The sequence below is a fragment of the Zootoca vivipara genome, chromosome 17, assembly GCF_963506605.1.
Source record: "Zootoca vivipara chromosome 17, rZooViv1.1, whole genome shotgun sequence".
Classification (NCBI taxonomy): domain Eukaryota; kingdom Metazoa; phylum Chordata; class Lepidosauria; order Squamata; family Lacertidae; genus Zootoca; species Zootoca vivipara.
Window position 1 is genome coordinate 27,598,929 of NC_083292.1, and position 20,786 is coordinate 27,619,714.

Below are 20,786 nucleotides of genomic sequence, written 5' to 3' on the forward strand. Positions count from 1 at the left end.
TGGTAGGGGGTAAAGCTGCTCCCCCCCACAACACCACAAAATCTGCAAAGCCCCCTCCCCTCTTCCTTTCACCCTGCATGTGGCCAGCATATAAAGCGAGCAGCCAAAGCCATTCAGCGGGTACCAGCTGCTCCATGCCAGATGTTATCACAGCCCCCTCTGGTGCCCATCTTGAGCCCTGCGTTCTGCTGGGGCAAGAGGAGGCAGGGGGCGGACACACACACCAGCTGCGTGGCTCCATGAACCGAGTATTGAGCATGGATCTGGGCTTGCTGTGTCACCTTCGAACCTCAGTTCCCCACCTGTAAAACAGGAGCAGTGGGTCTGTCGTGCAGAAGGTGAGCACAGTGAAAATGTAAAGAAGACACATGAGTCATGTTCCCCCCCCACAAGTGTACATACAAACTGCTATCTGTCCTAACTGAGAACTAGAATCAACGCTCTTTCACCCACAGAACTTGTTGCAGGAGGGAAAATGTAGGCCAGAGGCTTTGACATCCAGGAGAGTGAAAGGGGGGGCTCCTTCACACTTCCGTTTGCCCCACTGCTTTCCCCCAGAAACACCAGCGGTTTAATGCTGAATCGTAACAAATGGCAATCTGGTTTTCTGCAGATTGCTGTTTGTTCCAATTCAGTCCTAAAAAGTGGGTTTTGCTGGGGGAAAGCAGTGGGGTGAATGGAAGTGTGGATGAGCCCCCCCCCCCTAGACTCTCCTGGATGTCAAGGCTTGTGGCCTACATTTTCCCTCTTGCAACCAGTTCCGGCGGGTGAAAGAACATTGGGGCAAAGGCAAAATGGCTCAGACAATTGCCTAGAAAGTACAGGATAAGCGGCAAACATAAACACCAGGAGGATCCAACAGTGAGGAAATATTGGTTAAAACAGTGGCAAAAAACAGCCGTAAACACTATCACTATCACTATTGTTACCTTGCCTCAAAGAGGGCATCACAGAGCAGGAGAGGATCCAAAACCTAGGGCAACTCAGTGGGACCGTCACAGTAGGTGTTTGGGGCAGGAGGTGCCCAAGGCTCCCTCAAGAGAACAAGCAGACAAGGAAGTAAGGCTGGCTTGGCACATTTTTGAAATAAGTGAAGCAATAAAGTCATCATCGCCTTAAAAAAAAAAACCTTCCCAGGTAAGATCACTAAGTCCAGAGTCCAAAATGCCCTAAGAGCACCACCCCTAAGGTAACTGAGCACAACTGAATGGGAGAGGAATGACGCAAGAGGTTTTCTGGAGTATGGGCAGCATATTTTCTTTTTCTCCAAACACTATAGCGTTAATTGGCTAAGCAGGTTTGGTGGTCAGTTTAGGGGAGAAATAAAGAAATATTTCATGTGGCACTTGACTTGGGGACTTGAAGCGGGTTTGGACTACTAACTCAAATGGTTTAAAAAAAGTCCATTGGGGAAGTTCCCAGAGAATGGCTCCCCAAGAAGGAGAAGGGATGTCCCTTGCTGGCACAGCAGCTGCTTCGTTTGCAGAAGCCATCATGCCACCCACAATCCCCGGCAGCATCTCCTAGAAGTGCTGGAGAAGGTTTCCTGTCTGAAACCCTGGAGAGCGAGGCCCAAGGATTGAGCCGGCTTGCTTGCAACGTAAACCACAAGCAAGATGGGTCCCATTTGACTACCGCCTGTCAGTAAGGGAGGGCTGGGGCAGATGGATCTGTGGCTTGACCCAACACAGGGATTCTTATGTTCTGTTGAAATGTTTGCCCCGTGACCTCCACAGACTCCCACCCACCCCATGTCTCCCCAGCCGAAAGACTAGATGGCGCCTGCAGTAGGCGTTGATCCATTTGGGCGGATGGGGTACTGTCCCACTCCCACTAACCACAGCCTGCCTGGTAGAGCATGAGACTCTTAATCTCAGGGTTGTGGGTTTGAGCCCCACATTGGACAAAAAGATCCCTGCATTGTAGGAGGTTGGACGAGCCACTTCAGGGGGGGTGGCACTGCCTTCCTCCTCCATGCTCAAAGTGGGGCAGCTAGAAGGAGTTGGCTCCACCTTTCATTGGCTCTGGCCCCACCACCTGTTTGGGCTCCCTGCCTTTTCCCAAATAAGCATCTGTCACCACTGGGTGCTGGGTTCAAGGAATGTCGCCCTTCTTTTGCCATGGCACCCACACCCACAAAATCTTTGTGTTTCCGCTCACGCGATCAAACTGGGGGCAGCGTCCTCATCCTGGCCGCCCAGCCTTCAAGACGGCTTATTTTGAGAATGTCTCATTATAGATGACTAGGTGGTCCTACTCTGGCTTGTGCAGTGAGGGTGAAGGGGAGGGCAGAGCTGGACTTCCCCTTGGACCCGCATCCTCGATGCAGCACACAGAGGAATGCAGGGAAGGTGAGCGTAATTAAGGGTGACACCTTTACTATTTCGCTTTGTTTTCTGTCTCCCAGCTCCTGTACACAATTTCATTATGCCAACGTAATTTTAATTTTATGTCAGATTTTAATATTGCCTGCAAAATGTTTTTCCCCTTAACCCCCCCTCCCCAAATTCTCTCTGCTTCCTTGCTTGCTTTCAGACCCCACCCCCTGCTTGCTTTTTCTGCTGGAATCTGCCAGGCCAGGCAGAGGCCTTAATAACAGCCTCAAGACACTTTAATTTGCAGCTTTTAAAAGCCATGTCATCTCTCCTTTAATTTTACCACCAGGGGTTGCAAATCAACTACTCTGTCCTGCCTGATTCCCACCCACAGTCTCAGCCCCCCTCCTCCCACCCACATAAGCAGAGGCACACACGCACGCACGCACGCACACGCACACACCCACACACCCAACCCCAGGCCCCTTTGCAGAACAAGCTCCATGTGACCCAAATTTAGAGAACTTTCCATCTCGCAAGCCACACCTTTTTCAATCTGAGGGCCACATTCTCTCATGGGCAACCTTCCGGGCCGGGGGGGGGCACATGGTGAAGTGGAACCAGAGGCAAAAGTGGGTGGAGCAAGGGACTCTTTGCTATGTCCATTCCAGCCACGCAAAAATCAAGTTTCTTCACACACACACACACACACACACACACACACACACACACACACTGTCTTTCCTCCACCCAGGGAAGCAAGCTGCATTATCACAGTTCAAGGACACCAGGCAGGCAGGCAAAAGCACTAGAGGATGGGGCAGAGCAGGGTGTCCAGCTTGGAGGAGTCCTGAGAGCCAGACTGAGAGGGCTTTAGGGCCTCAATGTAGTTCCCACCCCCATAAAATTAAAACTCGGTTGTGTAACACTGAGGCTCAGCCCTGGAAAGGAGAGTTCCTCTGAGCATGTACCAAGTGCCTGTATGAGATAAAAAGGGTTCATCTATGGGGCTTCCTCCCTTTAGAAACAATCCACAAAGACATCGTTCATACAGGTTGCGTGGCACCCACCTCTCCCTGAATCAGAGAAAAGCCTGGTTCATTAAGTGGGCTGTGATTGCTATAAAGGGAGCCTTCCAACCTGCCTTGATTATTCAGGCTGAAGGGGTGTCAGAAGGTTGCCCCTGGAAGTGAGTCACACCCAGCGCTGCATGGGGGCGGGGCGGGGAAGGTGAGCCTAGTGGGCTGAGAGGCACGTTCTGGAGGGGGGGAAGCACCCCAAAGAACCCTGAGGTTACTTCCCTTTGATCCTGCCTTTGCCCCAGCCCTGCTAGGCTGGCTGCTACCTACACACACACACACACACACACACACACACACACTTGTCATTCCTCCAGACTGACAAGGATACTGGAAGTCTCCAGTGCAATGTTTCTGTTCAAAAGGGAATGGGTTTCTGCAAAAGCCACCCTTTGCTTTTCACACAAGAGCACCATAGATTCATGAGAAAGGAGCCAGAGACAAGAGCCCCGTTTTCAAATGCCAAGGGCAGGCAGGAAAGGTTGATGGTAAACAAAGAGGAGGGGATGTGCAGTGCATGTTTAGGTAGAAAGGGTGTGTGCGCGCACACGCACAGAAAGAGAGACACCAGGCCTCTTTGGAAAGGAGGGAGGCCATCATGCACCCTTGAGATGGGAGCCGCCCCCTGCGTGCTGCAGCCGCCCTGCTCACAGCAGTCTCTACCCACTCAGACGCCCTGCAGGGACCTGCTCCTGCTCCGGCCTCAGCTAATGGCTCTGAAGCACAAGGCAGGCGCATCACCGATGCTGAAGTTGTGCACTTCGGGTGCCCCCTTTTACTGAGGGCCAGAACCCTGCCTGGCCTCTCTAATCAGAAGACCATTAACAATCTGACTAATGGGAGGAAGAAGCCCCCCCCCATGTCCTAATTGGCCTGGACACACAACCTCACAAGACCAAACACGCGCACACACATTCTTCCGCTTCCTATCAACCTTTTTAAACAAGGCTTTGGAGAACACATCCTCTCATGCGCCTCAGCCAAGTGTTGAATCCCTCCTTGGTTAGAGCGTGGTGCTGATAACGCTAAGGTTGCAGGTTCGATCCCCACGTGGGACCGCTGCATGCTCCTTTGTTGCAGGGAATATAATACTTTATTACGGTCAAAGACCAGCTCTTGTAAAAATCCCTTTGGAAGAACAGTTCCAAGGAACATAACACATATGTGACAAGTGTTGCAGGGATTTGGGCTAGATCAGGCATCCCTAAACTTCGGCCCTCCAGATGTTTTAGACTACAATTCCCATCATCCCTAACCACTGGTCCTCTTAGCTAGGGATCATGGGAGTTGTAGGCCAAAACATCTGGAGGGCCGCAGTTTGGGGGTGCCTGGGCTAGATGATCCTCAGGGTCCCTTCCAACTCTACAATTCTACCATTCTATGACTGGGAGTGGGCTGAGAGTGAGAAAGGAAGTCACATTTGCACTAAGGTAGCCATCTGCACACTGTCCCCAAAGAAGGGAGATGCATCTTCAGCAGAAATATTTAGCTTGCATCACAGGGGTGCGGGAGGAGAGGCCTTGGTGCCCCATCTGCTCAGTCTGCTGCTACCCTGGTGCTCACAGGCAATTTCAAGGCCCCGCCTCCCTTCTCAGGGTTGTCTTTCAACCAGACTTGGACTGGACAGTCCTTCAAACAGAGGGCTGCCGTCTGTAAAGCAGGGTGCTTGGCCACCCTGGCAAGTGGAGAAGCTCATCCTGAAATCGCCAACCACAAAGCGTGCTGGCGGGTCTTGGGCCAGTCATTCTCTCTGCATCTTACCTACCTCGCAGGACCATGGAGAGGATGAAATGTCTCAGGTCCCCACTAAGCCATTCCTTGTCTTTCTGCTTACCCTACCTCACAGGGTCATTGTGAGTATGCAATAGGGAAAGAGAGAGCCCTGTATGCTGGCTGGAGCTCCTAGGAGGAAAAGTGGGCTAGAGGTGTAATACGTGGCAATAGAACAAAACTAATTACCATGCACTTTAATATTTACCACAAGGGTGGCCAACTCCCAGTCTGGGGGGGGGGGGCGATGGTCTGGTCCTCCAAGACAATTTTTCTCCTCACATAGCCCCCACCAAACCCAAAAACCCCTAGAGCAGGCATCCCCAAACTGCGGCCCTCCAGATGTCTGGCCTACAACTCCCATGATCCCTAGCTAACAGGACCAGTGGTTGGGGAAGATGGGAATTGTAGTCCAAAACATCTGGAGGGCCAAAGTTTGGGGATGCCTGCCCTAGAGAAACACTGAGAGCATAAGGGGTTGATAGAGAGGTCGGCGGCCCCTCTCCCAAATCCAGGGTCCTACAGGGAATGCAAATTGCACTGCCTTCCCCCAAGCCCATCACGTCAATCATTTGATGATGAGGGTAGGCATGCCTGTGTGAGAGAGTGTAGGGAAACCACAGCCATTGCTGCTCCCTGAGGACTGGCCAAAGCTGGGTGCTGCGCTCAGGTCAAGTAACAGGAGCCGCTCCCCAACTGACCGCCATGTTCCTATTTAGAACAAACTTGCCCAACTTTGCTTGGACAGAATCCAGCTTTTTCGCTGGGCTTTCACAGATCGCCAGGCACAAGGGGCTGGGGAAGCAGTTCAGGGACTGGAGGAGACGGGGATGTTCTTTGAACCAAATGAGGCATCTAGACTGGGCTCAGGTTTTGAGGGGAGGGGAAGGAGAGACAGAGAGAGGCTGCCTGTGAGTCTGTTAATCTCAGAGAGGCTGGCCAGGGCCGGCTGCAGCCATTGGCATGTTTTTTTTGGGTGATTGCATTCTGCACATGGCCGGAAGCACACCCTTGTCCTGTTCTAGGCCAGAAAACAGGTTGCAGACACTGGGCACCGCTGCCTCCAGTTAAATCCTGCTTTTCGCAGTCTGAAGCCTAGTCGGAGAAGCCCAGGTTGGAGACATGAGCCACCTCTGGGGTGCAGTTGGAGAAGGGAAGGAAGCTGGGACGATGATGACCGATTCATAGTCAGCCAAGAAAGGAGGAGGAGAAGAGGCTTCTGCTGCAAGCTGCAAATAGCCTCCCTTAACCTGTGAACAGGGTTTCTTGCCGCGTTGGGCCGTATTTCTCAGCTCGCTGTGTAAATCTACCAGCCCTGGCTATTTATGGCCTCCCTTCTGATTTATAATAAGACTGGCCTTCATGTTGCGACAGCCAGGAGCTAAGCAAACAGACAGAAGCAGAAAGAGGAAAGAAGCGGGGTGTGTGTTGCTGGACACCGGTGCCAGGTGTGGAAAGGAATGGCTCTTCTGATATCAGGGTGCCCAGGTGCCCTGCTTTAGGAAGGGCAGTCCTCGCTCGGCCCAGGTCTGGTTTAAAGAGAAATAACCTTATGAAATGGGGGTGGGTGGGAGCTTGAATGCCTATCAATGGTGAGCACCACCTGTACAGTGGGCTGGGCAGGCACACAGTTCACCTGGTCGTTGTCTGTCCCATTGTGATGAGATGTATTCATCTTTCTGTTTCAAATACAGCAACCATTCCTGTATTTGCATCCTGGTTCAGTTCCGGGGGGGCAGATGTGGCTCTCTGGGCTCCCCACCCCCAGCGCTCCTCAAGTGCCTTTTTCATGGATAGAATGATGTCCTGAAACTGGGACAAGGCCTTTGACCAGAGGGGTGTGTGTATGCCAGAGATGGGCAGGGTCAGTGCAGCTTCCTGGCTCTCTGGCTCATCAGTACAGCATTGTCACCCTGCACGTGCTCAGAGGCACTTCAGATGACCCCCTGGTGTTGTAACCAGGAAAAAGTATTCTGGACACTCAACTCTCCAGTCACAGGGCCCTGAACCCATCATAGCAACTTCTTTAAATACAGGGCAACAGTATGTTTGTGCTGAGGTGGGGGGAGAAGAGGAGAATGACCCTTGTCCCCTTCCTCTCTGGCACGCTCCAGGGGACTAGCTTAATAGAGCCTTGTTAGAGACTCCTTGGACCTCGTTAGCCAGCCCCTTGCCTCATTAAAATGGATTGGGCTGTCAGCCCCAATATGCAAGTGGTTTCATCAACTGCAGGGCGCAGAGGTGGTGGGTGGGGGGAAGGAGGGCTCAGCGGGGAGGGGGGAACAGAAACACACACCCAAGGGAAAAAACCCAACCTTGCTTCCTGGGATTTGGAGAGAGTGTCCTCCACACCCACTATCTCCTGATTTATCCCAGTCCATGTTTGCAACAAGACCTCTCCTGGGGCTCAGGCAGGGTCCTTAAAACTGAAATGCAGCCTCCTCTGGGGAGGTGCACATGGAGCAGAACACCCACCCTCAGCCCGCCAGAGGGGAGCATGTAGTGCCTTTCTCTTGGCAGATGCTCTGTGCTTCAGCAGGAAGACATTCAAAAGGTAAAGTGTTGGCTAGCATGGAGGGACATCACAACTGGGTGTGTGTGCCTGTTGAACGTCTGGTTGCTGAATTGGGTGTGGGAAATGCAGAGCCTCTGCCCGTGAGCAGTGACAGAGCAGAGTTCATCCCGCCCCTTTCCTGCCTCTGACCATTTTGGAAAACTGAGCAGGCAGCTCAGGTAGGAGCTTCAGAGGTGGGGGAATGAACAGAGAAAGGCTGACCCCAAGATAAGAAGACTCAGTGGGCTGGGGGGCTCTGGACTCTGAGCAACATCAGTATCACCTGAGTCCTTTCTCTGGCCTGTTCCTCCCTTCTGAACTGCAGCAGAGAAGATGGAGCCTTTTCTGTGGTGGCTCCTTGTCTTTTGGAATGCCTTCCCCTTAGAAGGCCCACCTGGAGCCCTCCTTACTTTAACATTTAGGCACCAGGCCAAGGCATTTCTACTTTCCCAGTCTTCTTAAAGAATAGCTAATACAGTACGAGTTTGACTTTACCGCCTCTTTAAACTAGCCATTACATCTTTCAATTTGCTGCTTTGATTTGATGTACTGTATACTTTTAAAAGCACTACTGTATTATAATTTTATATTGTGCTTTTGCTTCTTACTGCTGCGTTAGCCACCCTGGGAAAAGACAACTTATACTAAAGGTGCACGATGTAAATTTCAAATGTGGATAGATAAGATAGATAACTATTCCCACCTCGTATCTACAGAATCTAACCAAAAGCAGCAAAAATTTCCTTCCATTTCCAATGTTCAGGCTGTGGTGCTGTTCCTTGTGTCTACACATGCGTGCGTTTGTGTATCACAAGTCTCAAGGGAACCCAAAACTCTCCAGTGAGGACTGAGCATGTTCTCTGGCCACAGAATGCCAAGTAAATGTTATGGTGTGTGTGTGCAGCTTTTGTGGGTAGAGAAGTTGAGGGCTCTGTCACAAATGCCAAGGTGGGAAGACCTCTTACCTGGGGCCTGGTAGGGAACTGTGTGGCATGGTGCTTAGAGTGATTGGACTAAGACTGGGTAGATTCAACTCCCCACTCAGCCATGAAGCTCACTGGGTGACCTTTGGGCCTGTGACGGGTTCTCAGTTTCTAATGTATGACACCTTGAGCTCCTTGGAAAGAAGATGCATAAATTCTCCACCCTATTTTCTGGCACAGAAATATGATGGAGGCGGTGGCAGGGGGATTTTGCAGCTTGTTCTCAAAGTTATTGTGGTGGTGAATTTCTCCTAACCATTACTTGGGAGGGGTTGGCAATTAGCAGCGGCAACAGCACAACTTTTGTTTTGTGAATCCAGAAGCCATTTTGCACCCCCCACGATGCCTAGGACCAAGTGTCATTACAGGGCATCATGGGAGATGCAAAATCCCAACCACTGGGCCAACAAATAAGGTGGGAAATATCCTGGTGAATATTTGACTAAATGACCCTTTTCTTTCAGGCACGGAGGAGAGCCAGAGGCTTGCCAAGGGAAATTCTCAGAGCATTTAACTAAAATGCGTCTTCTGACAAATTGCAGCCCAGCTCCAGCCTGGGAAGTTTTGCGGGAGGCCAAGGTGAGGTTGTTTGCCAGGTGGCTTGAATGCATTTAACAAGGACCACAGGATGCTCCCCAAATCTACCAGGAATCACATCCTCTTTGGCACCAGTAATAATGTATGCTAGGCTGGTAGGTGGCGTGGGGAGCTGGGTGCCAGACTCCGGGTGCGCAATGGTGGTAGTAATAATAATAATAACAATAATTTATTATTCATACCCCGCCCATCTGGCTGGGTTTCCCCAGCCACTCTGGGCGGCTTCCAACAGAAGTATTAAAATACAATAATTTATTAAACATTAAATGCTTCCCTAAACAGGGCTGCCTTCAGATGTCCTCTAAAAGTCTGGTAGTTGTTTTTCTCTTTGACATCTGGTGGGAGGGCATTCCACAGGGCGGGTGTCACTACCGTGAAGGCCCTCTGCCTGGTTCCCTGTAACTTGGCTTCTCGCAGCGAGGGAACCACCAGAAGGCCCTCGGCAATGGTATGACCTTGGGGTGCTCAGCCTAGTCTTGGCAGGTGAGAAGAGGCTGGCTGCTGATTTTTTTTATGTTGTTTGCAATGCTACTCTTGCTAGTTCTAGACTTTTAAAAAATCTCTGATTTGTGTGTGACTTTAGCAATTGGGACTTATGATGTTCATGTTTTACTGCAGCCTTCCTCAACCTGGTGCCTTCCAGATGTTTTGGATGACAACTCCCATCAGCCCCAGTCACTACAGAGAAATAGACCAAAATGTCTGGGGCACCAGGCTTCAGCACAGCGCTTAGCAGCAGCAGCAAAGGAAAGGCACTCTGCACATACAAGACCTTCTGTTTCCTGGAGAGATGCACCTAGCATAGAAAACAGGTTCCATATTAAGCCTTGGCCTGATGTGCTCTGGCTCTGTTGAATTCACCAAGAGTTCTTGAGGCAGCAGCCCCTGGCCTCTCCCTCCGGGAAGCTCTCAGAAGGGCCAGGAGAGGTTCCCATAAACCCACACGCAACCCTCTTTCCCCATCTTTCACTTCCATGGCATGGCACGGAGGAGATTGTTCGTTAAAAACTGAGCAAGGGAACTGTCAAGGTAAAAACTATGCAGGAGAAATATGGCTCTCTCAGTGCCCTTCCTTCCCAGCCACCCCTCAGAGAGACTCCCTTAAGGCCTGCACTGCTGCAGAGATACCAGCCAAGTTAAATACCCTCCACTGCAAGTACCACAAGGAGGAGGAAAACCCCCAGCGTAGAACTGGAACGGACCCCAGCCCATCCAGTCAACAGGGCAGTTATTCCCCAAGGCCTACTTGCTACGTACCCACTAGAAAAAGCCCCACCCCACCCCCCACCCCAGGCACAGAGACAAACCCCCTCCCACTGCTCAGCAGCTCTCTTGAGTACAGACACTCCCCTGCCCCAGGTTGAAACCTCTCATTCTCCTCTCCTCTCAGCCCTTTGGCTGCTCTGCCTTCCACAGAACAGGATGGGGGCTTGAGGGGGGGGGGTAGGATGGTCTGCCCTAGACTATCAGCACATTTTTAATAGCGAATTTTTCAAAAATGAAAATCTGTCGTGCATCACATACAGAGATAATGTAACAAAGTGAGATTAATTATAGTGCATGGTGACTGCCAAGTGGCCGCAGGGTTTGCAGAGGGGCTACTCTGATAAGGGGGGAAGGGAGAGAAGAGATGCTACACCCCCACCAGGTGACCTGTTCCCCCTCAACCTGGGAGGGCCCTTACTTTGCCCTGCCCACCCAGACCCCTTTTCTTCCCACCTTTGGATTCCAAGCTCAAACCTTACTCCCCCATGAACTTTTGTGCAATATGTTCCTTGCTCCTGGCAGATATGATAACTTGGGACACCCTCCCATTTCCCCTACTTATCCCACTCTGAGATGCTGCCTTTCTGGAGCATCTGGTTCCAGGCTCCACCCTCATGAGCCAAAGGCAAACCTGGGACAGGCGGCGGCAAAACAGATCAATCTCACCTACAGATATTGGTGCAAATTCTCACGTGGATGAGACGTCCCACCCAACCCAATACAAGACCAGCCACAATTGTTTGAGAAGCTCAGCAATGAAAAGTGCCGGGGTGTCAGGGTGTGTGTATGTGGCTTCTGCAATTCAGTCGTAGTGGTACAGAGTTCACCTTCTGGCTGCCATCTGTTCAGTGGGGCAGAGGGGGCTTCATTAAGTGGGGTGTAGGCATTGCCATCTTCACACAGTTCTCAATGCTGAACCCCCCCTTTCCCTCATAGTCCCCTATGCCGTTTGGAAGGTTCTTGCAGCAGGGAAGACCCTTGGACCCCCAATTCCCCTTCTGACAGCTCCCCTGCCCCATAAGTGAGGGCAAGTGCCCTACCCTAGTGCTGCCCTCTGCTGCGGCAAGAGGTACTATCTCCCTCTGCTATGGGGCAGTGACGGCTGTTCCAACTCCTTCCCACTTTTCCGCAGGGGTGTGTGTGAGGGTTCGCGTGTGCAGAGAGGGTTGTTCTCTACCGTGTACCATGAGATTTTTCTCCTTCCTGCCCCCCCCTTCAGATTACCTATAAAGTGCGAACTTTAACTCTGGAGACAAAGAGATGACTCGTTTTCCACTGATATGCATTTGTGGAACGCACAATGCAACAGCCTTTTAATAATAACCTGACTGTGTCGCTCCTAATAGTGAACCTCATGTGGTTTCGCCAACCGCATGGTTGCTTTTATTCCTTCGTTTTGTTCGGTCTCATCTAGCCATGGGTACCGTGGACCTTGAGAAGCTTCCTGGGTGCCCGGGTGAGAAGACCGCCAATAGACAGACAAACACACACACACACCCCGTTGCTCCCCTGGGGACTTGGACTGCCCTCTGTTCCCTATCCCACACAGCAAAACGCCTTGAGGAAGCAGGCTGCCAGAGGGAGGGAAGGTGGGCAGCACTGGGCCCACTCCCCAAAGGGGGGAGGAGGGCTCCAGTCTGCAAAATGCCAGCCACAGCCCAAGTGGCGCTACTAGTTTATTGCCTTGCTCAGTGTCCAGAGTGTGTTCCCCCCTTGGGGCTAATAAACTCCACCCTTTGCCTACCCCCTCCCTCCCACTCCCATCTCCCCCCCCCCCGCTACTCACGGTCATTGCACACGGGGCCACCATATGAGGTCATGGTGCAATCGCAGGTATAGCCGTCCCATTGCTGAAGGCAGACGCCCTGGTTGGCGCAGGAGTCCTCCGTGCAGGTGGTGCTGGGACCTAGTGGGCGGGGCCAAAGAGAGAGAAAGCAAGAGGGGGAGACTTCAGGGCTTTCTGAGGTTCCCTAGTCCTCCCTTGCCTTGTCTGACTCTGGCTATCACGTGGCAGGCCCCAGAAAGCATCATCGCCACCTAATCACAGCTTGTCCAATCAGCTGCAAATCTTCCTTGATTGGCTCACGGTTGTTACGTGGGCTGCTGGCCTCCTCTCCGTGTGGGGCTGCCCTTGAAGATGGCTCAGGCAGCAGCTGAGGCACAATTCTGCAGCCCCATGGCTGACTGGGGGTTCCTTCAGAGCGGGTGGGGTTTTTTTGTGGGGTGGGGATATATTCTGCATTAGAAGTGGATTTATACTGGGCCTTCCACACACTTTCCCACTTTACTAGGGCTTGCCTATTCATTAACTTAAGAGGCATTTATAAACAGCTTAGTATTTTTAAAAGATCTATATGGCAAACAATTTTATTTTGTTAAAACAAAAAGAAAACCAATACCATTAAAAACCAAGGAAAGCAGCAGAATAGAAACATGTGAGAGCTTATAGAAGGCAATAAGGCAGAACTCCATGGGATTCAAACCAATGCAAGAGGGCTCCAGCCTTGTGGGTAGGGTTGCCAGACTCCACAGAGGACAGGACTTCTGTGCCTTTAATTGCCCTGCTCTCTTTTGAGTCTGGAAACCTTAAAGAGAAACCAGCAGACCCTTTGTTTAATTTCCGAGCAAAGGGTGACTGCTGGTTTCTCTTTAAGGTTTCCAGACTCAAAAGAGAGCAGGGCAATTAAAGGCACAGAAGTCCTGTCCTCTATTGAGTCTGGCAACCCTACTTGTGGGTCAGGAAAAGCCAGGAGGTAAAGATATGTCTTTATAAGTCTCCCGAAGCCAGTGGAAGGGCAGAGAGCATCATGGCATCATGCCACATGCAGGGGCAATGGCAGGAAAGGTCACTACCCTGTGAAGTTCTCCAGACTTCTCCAGACAAGTGATCTAACAGGTCTGTCCAGGGACAGGCAGCCTTTTGGGTAATCTAGTTTCTAGTTGCTGAGGGCTTCAGCTGTTAACAACAAGGCCTTAAATGCTGGTCTGGTAGCTGATTGGCTTCGTCAGCACAGGTGTAATAGGTGCACATCCAGGTGCTCCACTCAGCATCCTGGCCACAGCAGCAGCAGCCACTAGCGAACAGGAGTCCACTGGTGCAGCTGCCAAGGCAAGGCTCCTGTCCACATTCCTTCCTCCATGTTCTGCTGCTACATGATTGCTGTACGGAAGGGCCCCTTTTGCACCGCAGTGCAACAAAAGCAGGACCAAAAACAAACCAGAACCTGGGTGGTGTAAGAAGTTACGGGATTTCAGCAGGACTTTCTGGGACATGCACTCGTCAGAAACAAAGCAGCCTCTCTGCCCCCCCCCCCAAATTGCAGGCAGGTATCACATCAAACTGCCCCAAGACCATCATGAGCACAAATCATCCTGAATGAACAAGGGAAAGGGATGTCTGGAGGGGCCTGAAGACAAATGAGGAAAGGTTACACTGTCTGGGACTTTTTAGTTTAGGAGAGAGGTGAATGAGGGGTTGTGAAGATGGGAGGGAGTTTATTATTACGCATGGCATGGGAAAAGTGGCTAGAGAAAAGTTTCCCTCCTTCTTGCCTAACACTAGAACTTGGGGATGTGCAATGAAGCTTGATGTCAGAAAGTGAGGAGGAATTAAAGAACTTTTTAATGAGGGTGAAAGAGGAGAGCGCAAAATATGGTCTGAAACTCAACATCAAAAAAACCAAGATCATGGCCACTGGTCCCATCACCTCCTGGCAAATAGAAGGGGAAGAAATGGAGGCAATGAGATTTTACTTTCTTGGGTTCCATGATCACTGCAGATGGTGACAGCAGTCACGAAATTAAAAGATGCCTGCTTCTTGGGAGAAAAGCAATGACAAACCTAGACAGCATCTTGAAAAGCAGAGACATCACCTTGCCGACAAAGGTCCGTATAGTTAAAGCTATGGTTTTCCCAGTAGTGATGTATGGAAGTGAGAGCTGGACCATAAAGAAGGCTGATCGCCGAAGAATTGATGCTTTTGAATTATGGTGCTGGAGGAGACTCTTGAGAGTCCCATGGACTGCAAGAAGATCAAACCTATCCATTCTGAAGGAAATCAGCCCTGAGTGCTCACTGGAAGGACAGATCCTGAAGTTGAGGCTCCAATACTTTGGCCACCTCATGAGAAGAGAAGACTCCCTGGAAAAGACCCTGATGTTGGGAAAGATGGAGGGCACAAGGAGAAGGGGATGACAGAGGATGAGATGGTTGGACAGTGTTCTTGAAGCTACGAACATGAGTTTGACCAAACTGCGGGAGGCAGTGGAAGACAGGAGTGCCTGGCGTGCTCTGGACCATGGGGTCATAAAGAGTCGGACACGACTAAACGACTAAACAACAACAATGAAGCTGAATGTTGGAAGAGTCAGGACAGACAGAAGAAATTACTTCCTCACCCAGCTCAGAGCTAAACTATGGAACTCCCTCCTGCAAGATAGACACCAAAAGAGAATTAGACAATTTCAAGGAGGATGAGCTAGCCATGATCGCTATGTTCTAGCTTCCCGGGCCTAAGAACACAAGAGGAGTTCTGGAGGACCAGCTCTCCGCCCTAGAGTGCTAGCTGGTATCCTGAGTGGGTAGAGCTCTGCTGCTGTCCTGCTCGTGGACTTCCCTCCAGCTTGCCACTGGGAGAAACGTAAAGTGGGACTGCATGGGCTCCCTTTTGTCTGATCCAGGAGGACTCTGGGGAATGTCAGCCGCCACCTCTCAGCTCTGGTGCACCAAAGGCCAGTTCAAGGTGGATGTGATTCTCTTCAAAGCTCTTAGCAACACAAGGATGTTCCAGCTAAACATATTTAGAAAGGAGAAAATACTGCATTTGTGCATTCTTGCTTTACTGCAAAAATGAAACGAGGGTTGTTGTTTTTTAATGCAAAACCCCAGCTTGAGGGTGGGTGGGAGCGGAGGCCAGGGACCACAGAGCAAGGCCTCACAAGAGCAGCCCACTAGGGATGCAAATAAGGCTTCGCTGCCTCCCAGATGCTATCCCCTGCCTTGTCGTCAGAGTCTACACGGGGCTGGCCAGGGCTGGAATTACATTCAATGTCAGAAAAATTGCTACTCAAGCCTTGGAAATTTGGGAGGACAAGAAGGGAGGGCCATTGCTTGGCAGAGCCACTGCCTGGATGACAAAGTTAATGGAAGAATGCAAATTCCAGAGAAAACAGCCTCTTGTGTTACAGGAAATGAACACATTTTTTTTTTTTAAGGAAAGAAAGAAAAGCTGGGCCAGGTGTGAGGGAAAGGGATTTGGAAGAGAGAAGCAGCAGAGGAGGGGAGTATGTGCTTAACCTGTTCCCTGCTCCAAATCAGACCTGGCCCACCCTGCAACCCCCCCCCCTTACCATCACAGCCCCTCTCAACGTGCCCGATCCGGTGCAGGGCGTCGGCGATGAGGTCTGGGAGTCGGCCATTGAGGTCCACGGAGGCCAGGCAGCCCTGGAAGCCGTCCCGCGAGGCCACTAGCTTGGGCAGGTTGTTGAACATGTTTTTGCTCAGGCCTCCAATGTACAGCTCCCCTGAAAGGTGGAACGAACACATGAGGGGCCCTGACACCCCAGGCTGCACCTCCCAGTTCATCCCCCCCCGCCCCACAGCAAATGCCCAAAGGCCTGCATGGCTGTGTGTGTTTTGGTGGTGGTGGGGAGGGAGGTATGACCATGGTTATGGTTGGAGAAAAGGGAAGCTGGTCAGATCCCGTCAACTTAAAAGGTAAAGGTACCCCTGACTGTTAGGTCCAGTCGTGGATGACTCTGGGGTTGCAGCGCTCATCTCGCTCTATAGGCCAAGGGAGCCGGCATTTGTCCACAGACAGCTTCCGGGTCATGTGGCCAGCATGACTAAGCCACTTCAGGCGAACCAGAGCAGCGCACAGAAACACCGTTTACCTTCCCACTGGAGCGCTACCTATTCATCTACTTGCACTTTGACGTGCTTTCGAACTGCTAGGTTGGCAGGAGCTGGGACCGAACAACGGGAGCTCACCCCGCCGCGGGGATTTGAACCGCCGACCTTCTGATCAGCAAGCCCTAGGCTCAGTGGTTTAGACCACAGTGCAACCCGCATCTTAAGAACTTAAGAACTATCAAATCAACTCTTGAGCATAAAAAAGATGTCACTGCCACAATGCTAAACAAGCCCACCAAGTCTAAAGAAAGATGAGAGACAGCCAGAGGCCAAGGAAGGGGAAGGGTGTGCCTGCTTGACTGTCCTGGGGACCAGATGCTCTTGGCTTTGGGCCTCACTGCTGCTGTTTTGTTTCATTCCTGAGCAGCCACCCACCCCCCACCCACATAAAATCAGACCAACAAAACAGGGTACTTGCCTAAAACAACACTAACAGGGTGCTATAAATGTGGGCAGATTAAAACTGTCCCCCACGCAACTTGGTAGCACAGTGCCCCCTAGCGCCACATAAAGGAGCTGCGAAGCGTGTGTCCATTTTGACAGGGCACAGGGGACTGGACCTCCACTCCAAACGCATCAGCGCATTCCCATAAACTGCAAGGAGGCTGCCCTCTAGTGCCAGGAGATGGTATTGCGAGCCAGGCCGGCCCGGTAAGCTCACCCTTGAGGTCCAGGTTACGGGCACCGTTGGAGTGCTGTGTGACAGTGCGAGAGTCGATCTTGAGCGTGTGCACGTTGTTTGTGTCGCGGGACACGATGACGTTGTGCCACTGGTTGTCGTTCACCGGCTTGTCCGAGTTCCCCTTCATGAGCGAGGGCCCGTTGCCCAGGTCAAAGACGTAGTGGATGTACCTGCAGGAAAGAGCGGGGTGGGGGTGGGGAAGGCAGGGGATCAAAAGGTTCATCCAGCCTGACCTCACCCCCCCCCAAAGCAGACAGAAGATCCTTCCCAGCACCAGCCACATGTGACAAGCCCAGAGTCAAGCACAGTCCACCAAGCACATGGGGTCGTCTACCAATGGGTCCTGCATTTCTTGAATGCCTGGGATTGAATAAAGGAGCCTCTCCCTAGCCACACAACAAGGAGGGGGTTTGTTTTTCAAGATTTCGTGTGTGTCTGTGTGTGTGTGTGTGTGTATTAAGCTGTTCCCAGCTTAAGTGGCACAGCTCCCCCTTCATCCCCTGCCGCCCCGCCCCCTCTGGCAAACGAGCAGCAGACATGATTGTAGGTAGACTGCAAAATAATGAAGAAGTGGTAGCCTCTTTTCTCTATGCTGGCTGGGAGGGGCTCTCCAGAGTCTCACCTCCTACCTGGTCCTTCTAACTGCAGGCAGCAGGGACTGAATCCAGGACCTTCTGCACACAAAGCATCTGTCCCTTCCCCCCAAATATTCAGAGTGGCTTGTAACTGGAACTTTGCCAGTCCCAGGAGACCCCAAATATGAGGGTCCATCCAGGGCCTGGAGAGGATGAAAGCAACTAGCGTGCTGTGACGGTAAAGAGTGTCAGACCAGGACTAGGGTTCAAATCCCCCGCTCAGGCATGAAGATCACTGGGTGGTGACTTTGGGCCAGTCACTGCCTCTCTCAGCCTAGCCACCTCGCAGGTTGTTGTGGGGATAAAGCGGGGAGAGGGGGAACCCTGTACGCAACCTGGAGCTGCTCGGAGGAAAAGTGGGCTAGAAATGTAAGTCATGGGCTAGAAACGTAAGTCATCCATCAGCGAGGCGGGGAAGGGCGTTTATGCAGGCATCTTGGCTTTGCTGCCTGAGGCAGCAGGCGGGAGGGGGCAGCACTCTGGCTGACAGGTGGGATTTGTAGGGATGGTGTACATAGATCTTGCTCATGTCGCTGGGGTGTGGGTGGGGCACCTGGACCAGGAGGCGGGGCTTAGAGGTGTGCATACGGGAGGTCATTCTGGCTAGGTCTGGCAGGATGTGGATGGTGCCCCCCCCAGCGCCTCCTTGTGGACCCCTCACCCCTTGACAAGCTCCACCACGATGAAGTCGTTCCCGTTGCCGCTGTTGAAGAGGATGAGCCCATCGGTGGCCGTGGTCTTGAACTGGAAGAAGAGGTGCATCGAGGCATAGGCCTGCAGCATGGCCAGCGCCAGGTAGCTGGCTTTGCTCTTGAACGTGACGGGGTCGGCGATGATGCTGCGGAGGCCGAAGCGGGCGTTCAGCTCACAGTAGCTGATGTCCCCGTTCTTGCAGAGGTCCATGTAGGGCATCCCGTTGAAGACCAGGCTGCTGAGGTGGCCGATGAAGTTGGAGGGCACCACCGAGATGAAGCGCCGCTCGGTCATGATGCCTGTCTCGATGTTGTGGAACTCCAGGCGGGTGTGGGCGCCGGCCATTTGCCCTGCTTGGGCCAAGCACAGTAGGAAGGGGAGCACACTGTTAAAATGGAGCCGGGGGGGGATGCTGGGCAGTAGGCGGGGGGGACGGACAGGACACACGGTTGCCACAAGATCTCAGGCCACAGCCGAAATGGGACAGAACTCCCCTGATCAGGCTGGGCAGAGCTCCTTCCTGCTCACTGTCTCTCTTGAAGCAAGGAAGAGCCTCTCCTTTCTTACTGGCGAGTGGTGACCAAGGAGAGAAGGGAAGCAAATGGACAGCATTTGCTCCCCACCGTACACTCAGTGGCTCTCTGCCCCCCCCCCCAGGGGATACTTAGCCAGGCCTGGAACCCTGCCCCTTTGCAGGCTGGCAAGGTTCCTGCTCCTTGCTATGGATTCCCCACAGCCCCTCCATACACTCCCAGTCCAGACCTGCTGGACTGATACTGCTAGCAGTCCCCCTCTCTGTGTCAACATTGGCAGCCCCTAATCTGGATCACTTGCCCAATGTGCCCCCTAGTGGTCAAACTCAGGCATGGTCCCTCCTAGCCAGCTGCTCCCAAAGTCGTTCAGTGCCACCTGGTGGCGGAAATGGAGAACCGACAGCAACAATTCTGGAAAAACTGCTTACGAGTGTGCGGGAGAACACACCCGCCTGCAATGATGCCAGGATGTTGGCTCTTTGCAGTCCCAAGGGCTACCTTCTTTGTCCCTGAGTGCTGAAGCCCCTTAGCTCGGGCCGGCGACCTTCCTCGGCTTACCTTCCACAGTGACGTTGTCCACAGAGAGCTGCAGGTTCTTTCCGCGCCGGAGCACGCGGACCGTGTGCCACTCATTGTCGTTGAGTTTGTGACCGGCAAAAAGGGTCTCGGGGCCTTTACCTGCAATGGGGCAGGCAGGGTGGCAGAGTCAGGGCAGGCCTGCTGCGTGAGCAACAGCCCCACCCCTGCAGAGGTGAACCCCTCAAAGCCTCGCACAGGGACCCAGCCCAAGAATTAAAGACACACACCCCAGTTCACCGTATCTTTTCACCCTTGCAGGCACATGCACACTCCCAGCACAGAAGCCCAGCCATTTGCATGGCTGCAACTTTCCTGTCTCACACACTCGGTCGCCACTCCTGAAATGTACATCCCACAGGGCCTCCATCCTATCCCAGGGAAGCTGAGAGGGTCAGAAGGCAGCCAGACCCACAGAACAGGGCCCATCTACACTGTCTGGGGTGCCCTTCTTGGAATCCATGGGCAGTATGTGAGCTCCAGGTGTGTGGAAGGGGAATAATCACACCCAGGTGTCTTTTGGCATGGGATCCTGAGCAAAGGACCATGGCTCAATCGCCAAGTTCAACCCCTGCTGGCATCACCAGGTAGAGCAGGGAAAGGGCCCTGAATCTGAAACTCTGGAGAGCCACTGCTGCCATGAGTGCACACAATACTGAGCAAGATGGACCAGCTCACTTTTAGGGCAGCTTCCTCCATCCCTTTATTCTGAACGATGAGGACCAGAATCTTTATTTTAAGCGGAGGTGACACAGCTCCACAGCAGAGCACCTGCTCTGCACACAAAGGACCCGGGGTTCAATAACTGGCATCTCTAGATGCAGCTAGGGAAGATCACAGTCTGAAACCTGGATGGCTGCTTCCAGCTTGTAAAACAGGGAGGAGATGTCAGGCTTGCTGGATCTACCTAGTTTTTCACTTGAACCCCAAGTCCTTCCAACCAGGCCAAGGCACACAAGAGAAACAGTCAGAAGCCAGGGGCTTCTCTGAGCCGGGAGATTCATTTTCCAAACCAGAACTGAACCGGTGGAGTGTGAGGTTTTTTGTTGTTGGTCCTGCTGTTGTAAAATATTTTGGAGTCAGTGACCTGTTGTAAATCATCCAGAAATCTGCCAGGAGATCCTGATCGACCTTCTGCCCATCCCAGCTGTGTTGGCATGTTGACCAACAGCAGAAGGCCACTTCCTGCCAT

The 20,786-nt window shown here is 52.3% G+C and overlaps 1 protein-coding gene across 1 annotated transcript in view; it reads right to left on the reverse strand.

The window, feature by feature from the left end:
• Positions 1-12,342: 12,342 nt before the first annotated feature.
• LOC118076247 (neurexin-2) overlaps positions 12,343-20,786 on the reverse strand; it is a 159,337-nt gene continuing 150,893 nt past the window's right edge. Inside the window, exons 9-12 of the mRNA XM_060269842.1 lie at positions 18,454-18,835; positions 17,137-17,327; positions 15,914-16,087; positions 12,343-12,470 (exon numbers count right to left, since the gene is read on the reverse strand). Coding sequence (XP_060125825.1) covers positions 12,343-12,470; positions 15,914-16,087; positions 17,137-17,327; positions 18,454-18,835 — 875 coding nt within the window. The remainder of the gene's footprint in view (positions 12,471-15,913; positions 16,088-17,136; positions 17,328-18,453; positions 18,836-20,786) is intronic.